The sequence below is a fragment of the Macaca mulatta genome, chromosome 11 (genome assembly GCF_049350105.2).
Source record: "Macaca mulatta isolate MMU2019108-1 chromosome 11, T2T-MMU8v2.0, whole genome shotgun sequence".
Taxonomy (NCBI): Eukaryota; Metazoa; Chordata; class Mammalia; order Primates; family Cercopithecidae; genus Macaca; species Macaca mulatta.
In genome coordinates, this window is record NC_133416.1 from 95,754,404 (window position 1) to 95,774,352 (window position 19,949).

The 19,949-nt window shown below is 35.0% G+C and overlaps 1 protein-coding gene across 4 annotated transcripts in view; it reads right to left on the reverse strand.

The window, feature by feature from the left end:
* Window positions 1-19,949, reverse strand: part of KITLG (KIT ligand) — an 87,672-nt gene that overhangs the window by 18,896 nt on the left and 48,827 nt on the right. For 3 of the 4 annotated variants that reach the window (XM_077953220.1, XM_015152436.3, XM_077953221.1), the window contains 4 exons: window positions 19,373-19,435; window positions 5,688-5,858; window positions 3,326-3,482; window positions 2,524-2,607 (listed from right to left, as the gene is read on the reverse strand). In XM_077953220.1, the coding sequence (XP_077809346.1) occupies window positions 2,524-2,607; window positions 3,326-3,482; window positions 5,688-5,858; window positions 19,373-19,435 (475 nt within the window). The remainder of the gene's footprint in view (window positions 1-2,523; window positions 2,608-3,325; window positions 3,483-5,687; window positions 5,859-19,372; window positions 19,436-19,949) is intronic. The other variant, XM_015152437.3, reaches the window with a different exon arrangement.

Consider the following 19,949-nt stretch of genomic DNA (forward strand, 5'->3'; position numbering starts at 1 on the left):
ACTGACAAGAGGGAATGAAGGGTACAGGAAATAACAAATATGCGGGTTAATATAAAAGACAATATATTTCTTCTTCTCTTACTTTAAAATACGTATGACAGTTCTAAGCAATAATTGAACTGCATTGTGTATTGTAGACTGTATTGTGAAATTTATAACTGATGTAGATATGTTACTATATGTCAGTGATGACACAAAAGATGGGTATGGGTAAGTACAACTATCCTGTTTCGAGGTTCTTGTATTTTTTCTCAAGTGCTACAACAGTAACTCTAAGTAGAAGATTACAAGTTAAAGTGTATACTTTAATTCCCCAAATAATCACAACATAATGCAAAAGGGTACTGTTGAAAAGCCCACAGTAATTAAAATTAAACACTAGAAAAAAAATGAAGTAGCCCAAAAAAGGGTGAGAAATAAGGAACGGAAGAGCAATACACAAATGAGACAGATAAAAAACAAATAAGAAAATGGTGGATTAAAATCCAACTATACCGATGATGTATTACACAGAAATGGATGAAACACTCTAATTAACAGAGACACACTAAATAAAATAGTGAAACCCAAGTGTATGTTGTCTACCAGAAATGTACTTAAAAATAAAGACAATAGACTGAAAATAAAGGAAAATCAAACATATACCATGAAAACAGTAAGCATAAGACTTGCTCTACTAATATCAGATAAAACACACTTCAAGCCAAAGAGCACTATCAGAGATAGAGGGATATTTCAGTAAGATTAAAAGGTCAATTAAACAGGGAAGATCTAACAACAATCAATGTATAAGCCCATAATAATAAAGCTTCAAAATATATGGAGCGAAAAACCCAAAACCAAAAGGAAAATCAGACAAATCCGTAATCAAAAGTAAACATTTTCAATTCCCTTTTCTCAATAATTAATAAAAATTAGATACAATGTTTAATAAGGAAGAGAAGATATAAACAACACTATCAACCATTTTGGCCAAATTTGAGTGCGCATTCAATAGTTAAATAATATACATAAAATAGTTTCAGCAGATTTCAAAAAAATTATAGAGTATGTTTTCTGACAACAAAATTCATAAACCAGTAACAAGAAGATATATAGGAAAACCTCAAACTTTTTGACATCAAACAACTCACTTTTATATTATCTGTGAATCAAAGAAGAAATCACAATTAACAAATATTTAGAAAAATAATAAAATCACAACATAAAAATGTGTGAGGTGCAGCTAAAGCAGTGTATATAAGAAAATTTATACATTTAAGTGCTTGTAATTAGCAAAAATAGTTTAAAATCAATGATCTAATTTTTCTACTTTGAAAGGCTAGAAAAAGCGGAGTAAATGAAACACAAAGCAAATGGAAGGAAATAATAAAGATTGGAAATCAATGAAATATAAGCAGAGAATTTAAGAAGACAGAGTTGCTTCTTTGAAAATTTAATAAAATCCATAGTTAGTAAGAAAGCCCTTAATTGACTAACACACAAAGAGGGCCGTAGTCCCTTTTTGACACTTTCAGAACTGATACATAATTTAGAATTTTAGGTTTTAGAAGATTCTGTCCTGCAAATAATGTATAACATATACTGTCCCCAGTGAATCCTGGGTAGCATCCTGTAATCAAATACATTAATATTTCATTAGTAAAATATATATTCACTTTTGGAAAGATAAATAAATACTATAAATAGCCAAAAATCACTTCAGGTCAGGTTTTGGTGGCAACGAATTCCAAAATAAGTAAACTGCAATTTACAGGTTTTTTTTTTTTTTTTAATTTTGCATTGTAACAAGCTATTACGAATTAGTAATAAATTGCTACTTAGTTTCATAGACAGGTCTTCTAAGTCCCTGAACAAATGACAGTGCCCCATTTGTAAGTCTTAAGGGATGACCTTTTTAGCTTAGATCACAAGATGATTTTTTTTCTTCCCGCACTTTCCATGAGGCCAGAGAGTATTTAGTAAATACAATAACCTTTATAATGACCTTTGCCTGGATTTTAAAAGAAAACTGGGTTCTTGGCCAAAGAGGACAGACATTTCAGAAGAATAAGTCTATTCTCGTCAAACATATAATTCTGTAGTAAAATAACAGGATCATCAAATTTCAAAATGCACAATAGTAAATACTGATATACACAAAACTGAAAATATCTTTGGAATTCTATACAACCAGCATTTATACACTCAATTTTAAACTTCTGGTTTTGTCAGGCACATTCCACACAGAATATATTTTAATGATTCAACAAAAAGCATAAATCATATTTCTAAAATTAATTTTATGTCTTATTTAAAATAACCTTAGCAGAAAATTTATTGGCCGAATTCTCTAAACATTATCTCCAGCTCTAGGGAAATTTAATTCTACAAACTTAAGTCTCAGGAAGACCATAAAAGGAATAACAGTAACAGAACAGTATCAATAGTAATAAGTGTAGAAGTTTCCTTGAAAGCCCATGCAATACTCCTATAGGTGCTAATTGGAGCCATGCATGCATTAAATCAGATATATGTACTTACTATTACTGCTACTGCTGTCATTCCTAAGGGAGCTGGCTGCAACAGGGGGTAACATAAATGGTTTTGTGACACTGACTCTGGAATCTAAATAGAAAGCAATAATGTGTCAGTGTTATATGGTGATTTGTATGACTTATAGAGTCCCTGAAAGGTGAAGTGTAATACCAGATTACTTGCCAGGTCTGCTTCCCAAATCTAGAGTATTCAGCTCTTATTTATTTCATACTGGGTCCTGCTATTCTATTTTACTAAGAAATTCACCATTGTCACCTTGTAGAACAAATACTTATTGAATAAATATGTTAATAAATACAAATAATGACACATTGATGGTAATTTCTTATTAAAAAAGAAAGCCATGAATCCAGGTTTGTATTACAGAGACCCAGTGAAGGGAAAAGAGAGTCTCAATACAGAGTAACTGGGGAGGATCAGAATTTGTGACTTCAGAATTAGATCCTTAAGAAAAAAATTTGAGAAGGAACATTAAGTTGACTGCAGGTACAGAATAATATAATTGTAACTACTGGCAAATATTAGATGAGAAAAGGTATGAGTGGCCATCTCATATACTGTTTACTCACAAACAGCTCACTGATTTGAAATTGATGAATACTGCTTTGGCTTGGAAACCAAGAAATCTACAATCATTAGTTTCTTCTGTGCTATTGATACTTGCTTTTTTATTGGACATACATGCACATTGTCTTGCTACAGCTAAACACAGAGGTAGATTCTTACTCTATAGGGAAGATTTAAGTTTGTTGTTTACATTTGAACTGGAAATGCTTACATGTCTTACCTTTCTCAGGACTTAATGTCGAAGAAACCACACAATCACTAGTTTCAGATGCCACCGCAAAGTCCTTGAAGGCATCAATGGATCTATTAAAAATTCTAAAGAATTCTTCAGGAGTAAAGAGCCTGGGTTCTGGGCTCTTGAATGATTTTTTTAGATCCTAGAACAAAAAAAAATAGGATTACATTTTTCAAATAGTCTTTAGACTTAACTGAGGTCAAGATAATGGACTATAAATATGTCCCTCAAAGATTAAAGTATTTGGACTCTTACAACTAGCACTTTTAGATGGCTGTTTCAATGTATGTAATTCAAATTGGTAATGTGGGGTAGTGATCCCAGTGGGCTCACAAGTTGAATCTGGAGCAGTGAACACAATGTCATGGCAAATAATAATAATAATAATAACCTTGAAAACAAACTGGGGATATTTTTCTTTAGAGATGCTTATTAAAAACATCAGGGTTTATTTTTAAAAGACCTCTCCATTACAAGAAATTCTAGTCTTTAGAAAAAAAAAGACCTCTCCAAAATGCATGCTCTAATATCCAAAAATTAGAAAGTCAGATGATACTAAATATTGGCAAGGGAACTATTATGTACTGCTGAGATAATGTAAATCGGTACATTTGATATTATCCAGTAAAGTTAGACATGTGCCCCTCCTGTGACTCAGAAATTCCATTCTCAGGTAAATACCCTAGTGAAACTATTGCACATACATACCATCAGACATATAAAAAGGTTTTTTGCAGCAATATCTGTATCACTATGTCAATCAAAAGAGAGTGGCTTAATACCTAGTGATACATTGAATTAGTGGAGTTCAGTTCAGGAGAAGGTTAACTACAGCTATATGCTTTAGAGTGGATACATCTTCTAAACCTAAAGCTGAGTGAAAGAAGCAAGTCCCAAAATAATAAAAATAGTATGATTAATTGATATAAAATTAATATAAAATTCCCCAAAGCAAATCAAAGCTATATTGTAGGGATACATAATGGATTATAAAGAAAAGTAGGTAACCAAAATAAACAACTATCTGTCACTTACTATGGACTATTCTAAGTGCGTTATATAGATTAACTCAATCTCCAAAACAACTGCGGAAATATCATCGGTAATCTCCTGGGTTCCCACCAAAGTGTCATGATTAGTAAATGCACATTCTTTGTTGTTTGCAGTGTTCCTCCCAACATCACCATTGACTTAACTCATTTACCTAACTTATCTTTAAGGCTCTAATGCATATGTTATTTCCTTTGTGACACCTTGTGTGATATATTCTTTTTGTGACCTCAACTTCTTTTGAATGCTGTCAGCACACTATATGCAGTGGTAATATGAAAGAGTGGTTAACACTACATTCTGACTTTGGAAATTAGAAAACAAAACAATAGAAAGATTAAAGGTAGTGATTGGATTATTAGTATGGTAAGAATTATAAGATTGGAGAGCACAAATAGGATTGAAATTGGGTCTTACAGAGTAGCTGGAATTTAGATGGGACACAGGAAAAAGAATTTAGGTATTAAGGTACAGAATCCTGTTTAAAACTTTGAATTTAAACTTATAGAAGTCTCCTAAGCTAATCTTTGGCCATTTGAACTGTATACCAAATCAGGTCTGCTAAGCGTGATTCTGCTATAGATACAGTGTGATGAAAAAATGTAAAATTTTATTAATATTTATTTTGCTGGGTATGGTGTTAAAGTACTCATGACAAATCACCTAATGTCAACCCTGTTAGATGAATTCTGGCATTGTCCCCATTTTAAATATAAAGAAAGTGAGGTACAAAGAAGTTATGCTCACAGAACTCATTAGTGACAGAGCCAGAATTTAAACTCCAATATCCCACTCTCATTTTCTGGAGTACACTGCCTATTCCATGTGTCGTGCCCATATCCTGAAGTTGGGGATGATCAGTTATCCAGTGACTCTGGGGAGCCAAAATGTATTTCTTTGTTGTGACCTATGGGGTGATTACATTATGGATAAAAGGACAGGGATATGTGTCTATTACAGACAATTTTCTATTTAAATGAACACTTGTAACTTAACAGGAAGATTTTGAGGACTTCACTTATGAAAAATGAAGATAAAGGCAGGACTGATTTTGCATTGTAATGTAAATAAGTTTTATTTTTATATTAGATGACAATATTTAAGTCTGAATGCACACTTCAGTATTGCACTATAACTGCAAATACTTGTTTTCTTTGCTCATCTGAACAAGATTTTTAAATTTGAAGTTTCTACAATCAAAATATCATAAAGGTGCCTCATTCTCCCCAATAGCACCAAGAAGCATGGGTTTTTAAAGAAGAGTAATGAAAAATAATCCCAATGAACACAAAGTTACCTTAGATGAGTTTTCTTTCACGCACTCCACAAGGTCATCCACTATATTGACAAGTTTGTCTATGATGGAATAATTACTCAAGCCTTCAGAAATATTTGAAAACTTGTCCAGAAGATCAGTCAAGCTGTCTGACAATTGTACTACCATCTCGCTTATCCAACAATGACTTGGCTGCAGGATATGAAAAAGGAGACAAAGCAGCTATTTTAATAAGTGCCATAAAACTCGGAGTACTCTTCAAAGCTATCATTTTAGTCACGCAAGTGATTCTCCTTCCTCAGCCTCTCGAGTAGCTCGGATGACAGGTGCCCGCCACCATGCCTGGCTACTTTTTTATTTTTAGTAGAGACGAGCTTTCAACATGTTGGCCAGGCTGTCTCAAACTCCTGCCCTCAAATGATCCGCCCGTCTCAGGCTCCCAACGTGCTGGGATTACAGGCATGAACCACTGTGCCTGGCCAGATTTTTAAAATTAATATACATTACTTAAAATGTTGTAAAAGGAGGAGAGAGGCTATTGTAACAGGAAGAGAAGGGACTAGTGTGACAGGAGGAGGAGGGACTATTGTAATAGGAGGAGGGACTCTTGTAACAGGAGGAGGAGGTTGTAAATTGCATACTTTATATGATTTTAACGTGTTATCTTTTCTTTTATAAATATCTTTTAAGTGGAAACTCTGATGTATTTTGAACTCTGCTGAAATGCTGCAGTGACAAAAATAAGATTATTATTAGGAATAGCTAACATTGAATTGGCTCATTAAAAGCATAAATAATTTAATAGAACTTGTAACAAAAATATTGTACTCAGAGTAATTGATGTCATGCAAAATAAATCACACTACTAAGCTTTATTTCTCTATTTACTAGTAGAATATCTCTGTGGGAAAAGGCAAGTCTTTCATTTATTTATTTATACTTTAATTTTTTACAGAGACAGGCTCTCTCTCTGAGTCCTGGGCTGTAGTGTGGGGGTGCAATCATGGTTCATGTTTCACTGCAACGTTGAATTCCTGGGCCCAAGTGATCTTCCCACTTCAGCCTCCCAAGTAGCTGGCACTACAAGACGCATGCTACCAAATCTGCTAATTTTTAAATTTTTCCATATAAATGGGGGTCTTGCTTTGTCGCCCAGGCTGCTCTTGAACTCTTGGCCTCAAGCAATCCTCCCTCTTCAGCATTCCAAAGTGCTGGGATTATAGGCGTGAGTCACTGCAGCTGGCTCAAGTCATTTATTTATTCTAAAGTATAGAAGGGACCACTTCATATTCATTTAACAGAACAGTTTTACTTAATATAATACAGCCAAAAAGGAAACAGGTTTATCTGCAGATAGGTAAGCCCCAATTCCTGGAACCATTAAATGTCATTCAAAACTTTTAGGATTGTTGGCTCTGGCTTCAGATAAGAAGGGTAAACAAAGCTCAACATGGGAATTTAGTTCGAGTGGCCATTTCAACTCGTCAAAACCAAGTTCTCAAAGAATATGTGTTTCCAAAGTATATGTAGAATAGAGTCTTTGTTTTGTTAAATCAATGCTTATTTCAAGCACATGCAAGTTCCTACTTGCATCATTATCAGGTCTCTTTCAAAGCTGTCAGTCTTTCCTTGGATGCTGAATTGCTCTGCAAGTTTCTCTCCTTTTAGAGAGTGATAATTCCTTATAGACAGTCAGCCCTATCAACAATGAACAGATTTCCTAGGATACGGAGCACAGCATACAGTATAAATGCTATTTGAATAGTATTTATGTGATAGAGTCGCTTTCACCAATTCATTCTGCTGAAATTGTGCAAATTTTTCTAACAATGAAATTCCAGGTATTAATCTCTTAGGACTCTATTTCCTCACTTTATGAATATGCTTGCCTAGGATCTCTGGCAAGTAAGAACCAAAATGAAATTCCCTTGTTTTGAATTAAGACATTCCTTTAGTTTCTGTGGTAGTTGTCTTATATGAATGGGTACTTTGTTCATTTTGCCTTTTTTTGTGTGTGTGTGGTTAAAGTAGAGAAGATTTTGTTGATTTGTTTCTTATTTTTAAGCTGGGGAATTCTGGGGTACTTACTGCCACTTCTGTTGATCACTATTTTCAACTGAACTCTATGTTTACATTTTATATTCTAAGTTCCTATTTAGCTATTACCCTACCTCCTCCCATTTTCACATACCTAAATCAACAGTGTAAACAATCAACTCTTTCCAGTAAAATTTCCAACCCCAATCCTGGGCTTTCTTAGAGTTAAACCATGGAAATTCCACAATCTAATCCTACTCTAATGTTTGCCCGTCTAAAGTCATGAACAATTTGTTGATAGTTGATAAAAACTACGTGCCTACGCAGTTGAAAAATCGTGTATTTCTAAAACCCTGGCAATAACATTTCATTCATTTTTTTATTTTTGCTTGTGCTATTATTTCTTTGGAAAAGGCTAAATCATAATTCAAAGTTCTATTTTTCAGTTATTTGTTTAACCAGGTATATATTGGCTTTTTAAGATTCTTGAGTTTATCAAAGATAAAATGAAGGTAAACAAATAATATTAAATGTCAGTTTTAATCTGCCTGCTTGTAAGAAAGGGAACTAGTTTTGACTGGAATGTCTAGCAGTTTTGTAATTTTTAATTAAATATCATCAATGATTTGCAAGGAGAATAAAACACACTGAACTAAGTATTTCATTTGTGAGGTGATAGCAGGTCTTTCTGTTTTTCAATTCCTCCAAGATTATGATTATGAAAGAAATGATTAAAGGTTGTCAAATTTACAAATGTACTTTTTCCTTTGCCTTAATAAACAACATTATCACTGTTTCTTATTTTTCAGAGACATTTTAAACTTAAATATTTTTATATAAATATTTACTCAATGATATTCATTAGAAGAAAGTAGGATATAATGTTCTCTCTTTCACTGGAAAATATAAAGGATTAAGAAAATTGGCGGTCATACAGGATGTCAAAGGTGACACAAATAATAGTTTTTAAATTCTTGAAGTGCATGTACAGTAATTTGATGCTTTATTCATCTGTATGTGTAGTTTCCAAATGAAGAAATATATAGATTCTGCTTTGAGTGTAAAAACTTTTTTCTTGACTCCATGCTCTCAATTTCTTACCTCCTTTCTTGATAGCTTCTGTCTTATGTTTTCTTGGTTTAATATAGCAGCTCTAGCTAGGACTACTAAAAACATGTGCTTTCTATCCCCATGTACTTATAACATGTATGACTCTAGAATCCAAACTGACTCAATGATGAATCAATATGCTTGAGCTGCTAGCATGTCACTACCACTGACAATTCAGTTAAAAACTGTGAACTTCTTTAGAAATTTTAAAGTACCATGAACACCAAATCAATGATCTCACTAAATGATTAAATAAAATGTATCATTTAAAATGAATAAAATTAAAAGTATTCTAAACATAACAAGAAATATGACTGTTTCCAAAGACCAACAACAGAAATGCATGCACATTCTAAAACTAAGCATAAATTTTTAAAAGGTAATATATTAATTCCACAAAATATGTGACACAGAATCTCTGTAGTTCTAGAACCAGTAAATCTGAGAAACTGGCTGAAATAAACCATGTGTTTTAAAATCACCCTGGGGACTTGCTAATTCTGGCATGCTTGCTCCTCTCCATCTCCTGCCTCATTCAGGAAGCTGTGCTGGTTTATTAGGTGAAATAATTTGACACATTATTCCGCATTGTAATTAGATGCATAGACAGTCTGTTTGTTGTTGTTGTTGTTATTTTTTGTTTTGTTTTGCTTTTTTCTGAGACATAGTCTTGCTCTTGTCGCCCAGACTGGAGTGCAATGGCGTGATTTCAGCTCACTGCAACCTCCAGCACCTGGGTTCAAGCTATTCTCCTGCCTCAGCCTCCTGAGTAGTTGGGATTACAGGTACCCGCCATCACACCCAGCTAACTTTTGGTATTTTTAGTAGAGATGGGATTTCACCATGTTGGCTAGGCTGATCTTGAAGTCCTGACCCCAGGTGATCCACTCACCTTGGCCTCCCAAAGTATTGGGATTACAGGTGTGAGCCACCGCGCCCAGCCCAAAGACAGTCTTTAAGAACAGTCACAGTAAGATTTATGGAATAAGAAGCTGAAAGTAGACAAAACATACTATAACACTTCTTCATTGATGCACTTTACACTACTTTCCATTTGGTAGCTGTTCACAGAGAGGTATCTATGTGCTTTCTTATAGGGCCTAAAGCTAGTATCTACCCACAGAGAGCGTTCTTTTCACAGGAGTTGGTGAAATACCAATTAGGGATTCTCAGAGAGAAAAGCCTGGCTCATAAACCACGATGTTTCTAAGAATATTTACAAGGAGTATTCACCCAGCCTTCTAATCTGATTAATCTAATTACCGGCATTACTGCCCAATTTGTTTTTGTTTTACTTTCTTTAATTTCTGTCAAACTTCAGTCTTGCTGGAATTAGACATAAGCATGCCTAGGGCACAAAGCATGCCTTTCTGTTTGTGCTTTCGGCATCTACCTCTGGGATGAGTAATCAAAATTTAGAGCCATGTCATCAGAATCACCAGAATTTCAGACCTAGAAGGAATATTGAGGACCAGTCTCACCAACTGCATAAGTGGGAAAATCAAGGCCTAGAGTAGTGAAGTGTCTCGTTCCAGGTTACATAACAAATTTACACAGAAACATGAGAAACCAGGACTCTCGATCACTCATTTTGTTCTAGTAGCCATGAGAATAGTGAAAGCACATACAACTGACGTTTTTTTTTCTGCTGAAGTCATATGACTCATGTGGTCTCACGTCTGGACCAGACACAATGATTCTTAGGCTCAATTAAGAAATCTCTTGGGAATAGAAATGGTTCTTTCTGTTTCATTTCAATTAATCCAGAGTCATACCAATGAAGGTAAATTTCTCTGAGGAATCCTGACAATTGCCATTTGTAGACTTTATTTACTGTTCTTTTGGTTTTTATCCTTGTGGCTAGAAAGCTGACATTCTACTCTCAAACATTCCATGGGCAGGCAAATTTAAAACTTTCCTATAAAAGCACTTTGCAAAATAAATATTGCATGTTCATGTTGCCAGTGTAGTCTCTGAAATCTTAACTTCTCTTTGGATAAGCTGGGTTTTGTAATGATTTATTTTAGTCCTCTCCCTAAACAATTAATTTGGGTCTTCAGTGTTCACTTTAGGCATCCTGTTTGAATTAAAGTGACGTAGAAACCTCAATCTGATTAAGATGGAAATCAACCAAAGCACTCTAAATACGTGTTATTTCCCAGGGTAGACCTATAAATGGCCCCTAGGCCAGACTTAAAATAGAAAAGTGAAGGAACAGCACAGGGGTTTGGGGATTGAGGGCAGCAACGAGGAACCAGAGGCCCAGTTTTTAGTCCCAACTCTGTCAATTCACTTTGTGATTTCAGGAAAGTCATTTAACCTATTCAGGACTTCAGTTTCTCCATCTGTAAAACAAAGGGGCCTGTCTAATTGGTGCTGGCCAATATGGGAATCCCACTATCCATCTACATCTCCTCTCACTCAAAATGCATCGAATGTGACTGCAGAGCTAAAATTTTCCTTTTACTTAACTATAATTTCTTTAAATTGAAAAGTCAATAATATCACCCTAAATATTTAGAGGCTGGAAAACTTTTAAGTATGTTTGGAGAAAACAGAAATGTGACTATCTCTTCAATGGATGGTAAATTTTATTTAAAAAAATCTAAATATGGAATAACTATTTCTAATGAAAATTTAGTGTATGAACTATAATATGTTGCCAGTGTAAAACACACTGTGGATTTTGAATAATATGAAAAATAGAAAACATTCCATTAATAATTTTTATATTGATTTTAAAGTGAAATGACAATATTTCGGATACATGGGGCCAAATACATTTCATTATACTTAATTTCAGCTGCTCATTTTTATTTATTTATTTTTTTAGTGTGGCTACCAGACAATTAAGATTATGAATGTGGCTTCCATTGTATTTCTATCAGACAATAATGGCCTAGATAATCTGAACAGCATCTTAATATAATCACTTATTAGGAAGACGGCCCCCTGTACTGTAGTAGAATATACAAAAGAACTACTTAAAATAGCATTTAATGTCATATTTTATTCATTCAATTAACATTTTATGCTTATTCCTTTTAAATAAATATTTTCTTATTACATGGAAGATCGAGGTAGATAAATAGTTGAGTACAAGTGTCTATTTGGCTGACGTCTATTTTCATAGGGAGAATGCCACATCATAGTAGTGGAGCCTCAGAATCCATGCTTACAAACAGTGAACTTTCCCTGTAGCCACAGTTGATGGGATGATGGTAGACACCTGTCTTGGATGGACCAATCAGAAAGTTCCTCCCCAAAATTGGTATTGATCATTAGAAACTGATAATTAGTCTCTGAGGAGGGCTGAAATTGGAATATGTAAATCTGGCAGCTCTTGGGCAGTTACATTCTACCAAGTGATTGGAACAAAGGAGAAAAAAATCTGCACAAAAAGAATGAGGCAGAGACATAGAGGTTCAGAGAAAGAGAAGGAAAAACTCATAGTTCCCAATCCTGGTTCCAGTCTTTTCATGAGGCCTGTTGCATCCATGCCCTTAGGTGACATGCTATTCTTTACTGTCCTTATAATGGGACTTTTACTATTAGTGAAAACCACAGGAGTCTAAACTAATAAGATGGGCTCCTTCAAGATTTGGAAAACTAGCATTTTTGCCAGAGTTAAATGTTTATTCATAACTATTTTTTGAGGAGTGACTATATGCATTGGATTGTCTAAAGAATGGTGAGGAGATACACAGGAGTAAAAGAGTTCAACCTTGCTCCATAGATAGTCAAAATATAGTAAAAAGAGAACACAACAACAAAATAATAATGATGGTATCTGACAATTATTATATGCACACCACAACACATTTTTTTTGTATTTTGATTATTTCTCACAATAATACTTTGAGACAATTATATAACACTTAAAATATTAAGCTCTATGTAAGCAATATATGATCATGTACCCAAGATGAATAGCTTCTGGACAAATTCCATAGAAGTCACAAGATAATAAACTATAAGACAGGGTCCACGTAGCAGGTGCAATGTTAGTGTTGCTGACCACCAAGCCCCAGCATCAAGCAAAACACTCAGCACAGAGTAGATGTGATGCCAATTTCACCTGATCAAATGATACAGGGGAGAGAAAGTGTGGTCTGAAAGAGCAGAAAATGACCTTGTGTGAAAGAGAAATCTTAAACTGACCTTGGGGCAGATGACCACTAAGATGGTTTAAGCCCCAAGATACTGCCTAATTCTGTGGGCAGAATTTGGGTAAGTCGATGGGAGAAGAAAGGGCATCCTGAGAACAGGCACAGTGATTTTAGGAGGCCGTAGTGCATGTGGCTGAGGTTGGAAGTTTGTGTTGGGGAATAATGGGTATTCAGACTAGCTGGTTAGGGTAGGGCAGGATTACGAAGAGTCATGAACATCAGGTTCAGGAATTTGGCTCTTAGCCTTTAGTAAATGGGAACAATAAGCAGGTTCTTGAATACAAAAATGACCAATTAAAGCAGTAGAACAGAAGGCTTAAAGAAGCTGTGATTCCCCAAAATTGCATAATACAATTCTTACACCTAAAATCTTTCAAAAATGCACACTCATCTAAAAGAAGATAATGTTGCAGTACAGAAACTGTGTGATGAGTTATAGGCACTCACCACATCATCATAACCTTGTGAACTATACTCAGTTCAAATCTGTGCCTCAAGAAAATTATAAATGATTATATACTGGGGAACTTTTCTCCTTCTTTCCTTTCTTCACTTTCTTTCAGCAAATATTCATTAAATGCCTATGAGCATCCATGAGGCACTGAGAATCTAATGCAGAGCAAAAAGAATATAGTTCCTACTTTCGTGAAGTTTACAGGTTGGTGGAAGATTATCCATTAAATCATCCCACAAATACATCCAAAACTGCTACTCTGAGGAGTGTTATGAATAGTTTCCAATAGAACAATTTGGTTTCATCAAAAATCAAAACTGATATCTAAAAGAATCAGGTGTTATCTAGACAAAAGAACCAATGAGGATTCCAGGTACAGAGAAAGCCAGGCAAGAAGATATGTGGCAGCAAGGAACCGGTAATGATAAGGAAGAAAAGGGATATGGAAAGGTAAGGTGCCAGATCAGTATAGTCTTTTTTTTTTTTTTTTTTTTTAGATGGAGTCTTGCTCTGTCGCCCAGGCAGGAGTGCAGTGGCCCGATCTCGGCTCACTGCAAGCTCTGCCTCCCGGGTTCATGCCATTCTCCCGCCTCAGTCTCCTGAGTAGCTGGGACTACAGGTGCCCACCACCGCTCCCAGCTAATATAGCCAGGATGGTCTCGATCTCCTGACCTCATGATCTGCCTGTCTTGACCTCCCAAAATTCTGGGATTACAGGCATGAGCCACCTCGCCCAGCTAGATCACTACAGTCTTGGAGGCCTTGTTGAAGTAGCTCCTTTTCCTGTTTCCTAAGAGCAACAAAAAGCCACTCAATGAATATAAAGAAGGAGGAATGAAATGATTGGATGTATTTCTTTTTAAATCACTCTGTCTATTCAGGAAGAACCAAAACATCAAATAATAAATCCTGAGGTATCAAAGAAAATGGAAAGAGCCCAGAGGTAAGTAACAGGGCCAGGTAAAAGAAGATGAGAGTAGCCAAGAAGTGAAATTGTGCACACCTGAGGAAGGGTACTGAAGAGGGAAGAAGGCTGGAAGGCTTACTGTTAGAGTAGCATCACATACTGCCAATCTCTTCCACATTTAGCTGTGCCTTTAAAAACTCTGAATGAAAAACTGACAATGACAGCAAAGATTGGTTCAGGTAAGTATAATCAGTAGATGCTAAATCTGTGGGAGAAACTTTGATAAGGAGAAGGATTGCTTACATGGCCTTAAAGTGTCTCTCCAAAATTGTGAATGAGTAAATATACATAAATAGTTGAACACCTTAACCAGATGATCACAACAAACAGCACCATGAGGAGAAGATGGACTTTGTGTGCCTCTGGATGTGGTAACCTGAGCACAAATCATCACTTATGTAGCATTGTCACTTGAATTGCATAAGCGCCACAGAAGCATTAAGAAACATCAATCAAATGTTGCAAAGAGAAACACTTTTCTTAAAGGGGAGGACTGTCTCATTCAAAAATATCAGTGCCATAAAGACAAAGAAAGCCTGAGGAACTCTTAACGGAAACTAGAGAGACAGGATGTAGTAGCTTCTCATTGCTGCTATAACAAAGTACTACAAACTTGGTGGCTTAAAGCAGCACAAATTTGTTATTTTACAGTTCTGGAGGTCAGAAGTTTAAAATAGGTCTGAATAGGTTAATATCAAGGTGTTCATTAGGGCTGTGGTTCTTTTGGATGCTCTAAAGGAAAAATCATTTTCTTTGCCTTTTCCAGCTTCCAGAGGCAACGTGCATTCCTTGACTTGTGAAACCCTCTTCCATCTTTGAAGCCAGCAGTGTAATATTTTCAAATCTCCCTCTCTGGCTCTGAAACGCTTGCCTCCCTTTTATAAGGACTCATGTAAATCAGAGTGGGACCACCCAGATAATCCAAAATAACTTTTCCAGCTATAAATCCTTAATTTAATTATATCTGCAAAGTCCTTTTTGCCACGTCAGGTAATTTATTCCCCAAACAAGGCATCTTTGGAAGTCATTATTTACATGGTATCAAAATGAAAATTACGATCCTAGATAGGATCTTATACTGAAGGAAAAGAAATGAAAAAAAAAAAAAAAAAGGCTAAATTGAAATAGAGACCTAGATTTAAGTACTATAATTATTGTAAAATTTATTGAAGTAGCAAAGGTACTGTGTTTAGGTAAGAAAACATCCCTGACATAGGAAATACACACTGAAGTATTTACGAGTAAATGGCCATGTATACATCAGTATACAACTTATTCAAGAAGCTCAGAAACATAATAAAACACACATGTATACACAGAAAGAAAGCAACTGATACAGCAAATGAGGCAGAATGTTAAAAATAGGTGAAATTGGTAAATCTGAATTAAAGGACACAGGGGTGTTCTTTAAATATTCTTGCAACTTTTTGTAAATTTAAAATTATTTGCAAATAAAAAACTAAAAGAAAACTGATGAATATATACTTTAAGTAAAAATTGAAGAAGGAATAAGATATAGCATTCGGTAGCAAAATAGGTGATACAGTTAATAAAAATGTCTGTTTCAAAATAACTAAAAGAGTGGAATTGGAATGTTCCTAACACAAAGAAATGATAAAGTTGAGCTGATGAATATTCCAGTTACTCTGATTTGATCATTACACACTCTATGCTTGTATCAAAATATCATGTGCACCCCATAAACATATACAATTCTGAAGTTCGTATGTAATAGACTGAGAAAGTAATGTTTTTATGATAACATTACTAGTAAATGTAAAAGACCAGAAATATCTATGTATTCTTGAAGGTTAGGAAGTTAAAGGAAATTTTAACAGTCCAGCAATATAATAGTTTCAAAGAGTTTAAAATAGCATTGGTGATTACCGTTAGAGTTAAACACTAAGTGGCTGATCACACCCTGCTATTTGTGAGAGAGAATCTGCTAGGTAATTTTCTAAGAAGGACCTTGGAAAAGTGAACTCCCTTTTCCAGGAGAATTTAGCTGATTTTTTTTTTTAACAAAAGCAAAATAAAAATAAAAATAAAAGTATATTCTATTCTAGAGCTTTCTTCTGCCCAGTGCCCATTGGCAGAATTTTATTGCTTTGGCCCGAGAGAATCTTTCTGGCACCCATTCCCACTCCACCCTCTATTGTTTAAAGACAAAAGATAAGGCAGCTGGGACTCTGACCACTCGCAAATAATCAGAGGCCTCCCCACTGGGAAACTCCTCTGGTCTTGGCAGAAACGAACATTTCAAAATGAAGGTAAAACAAAGGGTGAGACCCCTGGTTCTGCCCAATGCACTAAGCATGGCCTTGTTTTTCTTGCCCACAGTGGTGGCCAAGAAGAACAGTGTTTCTCCAGTTGTGCCAGGACAGCATGCCAGAATCAAATAATAGCAGACTTTTCTCAATTACAGAAACAAGCACAAAATATGTGGCAGTGAATCAGCTTTATTTTCACAAGCTTGGCTCTTGCTATCACTAGCCGACATTGAAATCTATGATTTAGCACATTCTACGATTATACCAGCACAAAATATTCTATTTAGTTGTTTTCAGTTTAACATTTGTTTTTCAAAGAGCAGCAGGTTATCTTTGAGTGCTTGGCAATCACAATCCTAAATGCTGCTGCAGTCAGGAAGGATCTGGGGTGGGTCTTTATTACCAGAGGCTTCCCTTCAAACACTTTCCCTAAGTATTGAAATTATTTAGATTCTCACTTTCTGTAACCCAGGGTTAACCTAGGGGTTTCTTTTTAAGACTCTTGGCACTTTCTAATTGTATAACCTTGGGCAAAATACTTTTGAGCTGTAAAGCTCAATATATCATTTGTAAAATAGGAATCATACCTTCCTCAGAGTTTTTCTAATCAGCCAAGAAAATTAATATGTGAAATCATTTCGCAAATGGAAAAGATTTATAAAAATGCCACATAATACCCCCTTCCTGCCTTCCCAATTACTAAACTTTTTGAACATAAGATCATCGCCTAATTGATGTGTGTTTGTTTCTTAAAGTGTCTGGTAAAGTGCTGGCTCCTGGTTAGTTTTTCCTAACTAAATACTTGCCGACTAAGTAATCAAATAATAAAATTAATTAACTTCCAGGCTGCTAATAATTTTCCATTTCTATTTCCAGAGAACTCCCCCTAACTCAACAGGATAGACATTGACCTAGGCTTGAGGATAAATGGTTCAGCATGAAGATACATGTTCTAAGGAGTTCTAAAAAACTTTAGGTAGTTCACGCTAAAATGCTTATGAATAAAAAGAAATGTAGCTTTGACATTCTCTTGAAATGACAGCCTTGTAGTCTTTGAAACGCATTTTAAGCACAGGCACATAATGATATGCTTAAATTGGTAACAACTTTGATGAACTGATCCACAAAAATTGGTCAAAACCTAAAACAACTTGCACAAAGTAGATATATATAATAAGGTTTGGTAGATTATGGAAAGATGAGAGCTGTAGAGAGGAGAGTAACTCAAATGGTTTCAAATTTACTCAACAAACAGTACAGTAGTTGAAATGAGTCAACATAAAACAACTTGTCAAAGCATGTTGAAAGATATAAGCAAACTTCAAAGTATAGAAGATTAACATAAAATTATTAAGTATTCAAAAAGTTCCATGTCTTATGTATGGGTGCATACACTGCAGTAAACATATAAGAGAATGCTTCTCCTGCTCTATGTAACACCAGCGAATGCTGTCCACATTATAAGCCCTGAAAGCACACGTTGGAATGAAAAAGTCCAGCTCAGAATAAGTGTTACCACTAAGAGACAAAGTGGGGATTAATGAAGATAGAGAAGGAGCATACATAGGGCATTAGTTACATTTGTAATGTTTCATTATTAAAAAATATATTTGAAGCAAATATTGCACAATGGTAAAGTCTGATAAGCTCTGTGATGGGTATACAGATATTACAGTATTCTCTATGCTTGAAATATTTCTTAATGTATGAATTCTAATACTGTGTAACAAGAAAAATCATTAAAATTTCCTGGTTTCAGCACTAGAGTAGTATTTATAACAGTAAACACATATACTTGTTGTAAGGTTCTAAGAATCTATTGCATTCCTAGTAAATTCAGAGATAAAATATTTCACATTTTCAAATTAAACAAGTGAGATAGGTCAGCTATGAAAAAGAATTTACATAAACTTACACTCAAGTCCTTTTTAGGGGGATGCTTAAGGAAAATGAGAAAATCTGTGGCTAGGCCTATAGAAGATAATTATATTTAATTTGGAAGTACAGATGGCCCTCTGTATCCATGGATTCAACCAACCGAAGATGGAAAATATTCAAACAACAAGAAAACATAAAACAAATTTTAAAAGCAGAATATAATAATTATTTATGCAATATATGCATTATATTAGGTATTAGAATTAATTTAGAACTCATTTAAAGCACATGGGAGTTCCAGTGTGCCTTCCATGGTGAAAAATAAAAATGTGAAAACAAAGTATACAGAAGAATGTGCATAGGTTATATGCAAATACTATGCCATTTCATAGGAAGGACTTGAGCATCCTAGGATTTTGGTATCCTGACGGTGGACTGAGTGGGGAGGATGGAGGGTTGGAAGGTGTCCTGGAACCAATCCCCTAAGGATAGTGAAGAACAACTATACAGGTTTAGGACATATGTGCTGAAATGATCACTGATGAAGTTTAACAGTTGCTTAAGTGGGGGGGTGAAACCCCTGCAAGTCAAATTCCAAAGATAAATTCTTCAAATCCTGACAATAAGTAAGCTCCTACATAGCAGCTAGTGTACTATCTCAATATGAATTATCTCATTTCTTCTTTATTCATCCCACATGAATAATTTAGCCAACAACTGACTGAGCCCACTGGGTATTAAGATAACATATGTTCAAAAGTAGTTTTGCATAATTCTTCTATGAGTTACTAACTTGAAAATCAGAAATGTAGTTTACATACCAAAACATCCATCCCGGGGACATATTTGAGGGTTATCATATAGTCTTTCGGAAGATTTGCCACCTACAGAGACAAAAAAAAAAAAAAAAAAGAATTCCATAAGAAAATTCTTATTAATTATATTTGTAGTGCTTTGGAGAAAAGCATACAAAACTGTTGTGCTTTTTAAAGTTACCAATGAATTTCAATATTTACATGTATATTGATTTTTAATCCTTGATTTCCCTCTGTAATGAAAGGCACCCTTCAAAATAGAAAAGTGATAATGCTAATTTTTTGGACTCCAAATGCAGTTATGGCTGGCTAGGTATAACCTACTGAGTTTTGGAAACATGATCTGAATTTCAGCTTCCACCTGTGATCTTGGAATTCCCCTCCAGGACTATTTTCCTACTTGTTCCTCCACAGAATTAATCATAAAATATATGCTTTTTATGTGAGTGGTTCTCAAAATGTGGACTTCAAAGTGAAGTGCCAGCAACAGGGAACCTGTCAGAAACGCAAATTCTCAGGCCATACCAGACCTACAGAATCTTACGTAACAAGTCCTCCAGGTGATTCCGATGTGCGCCTAAAT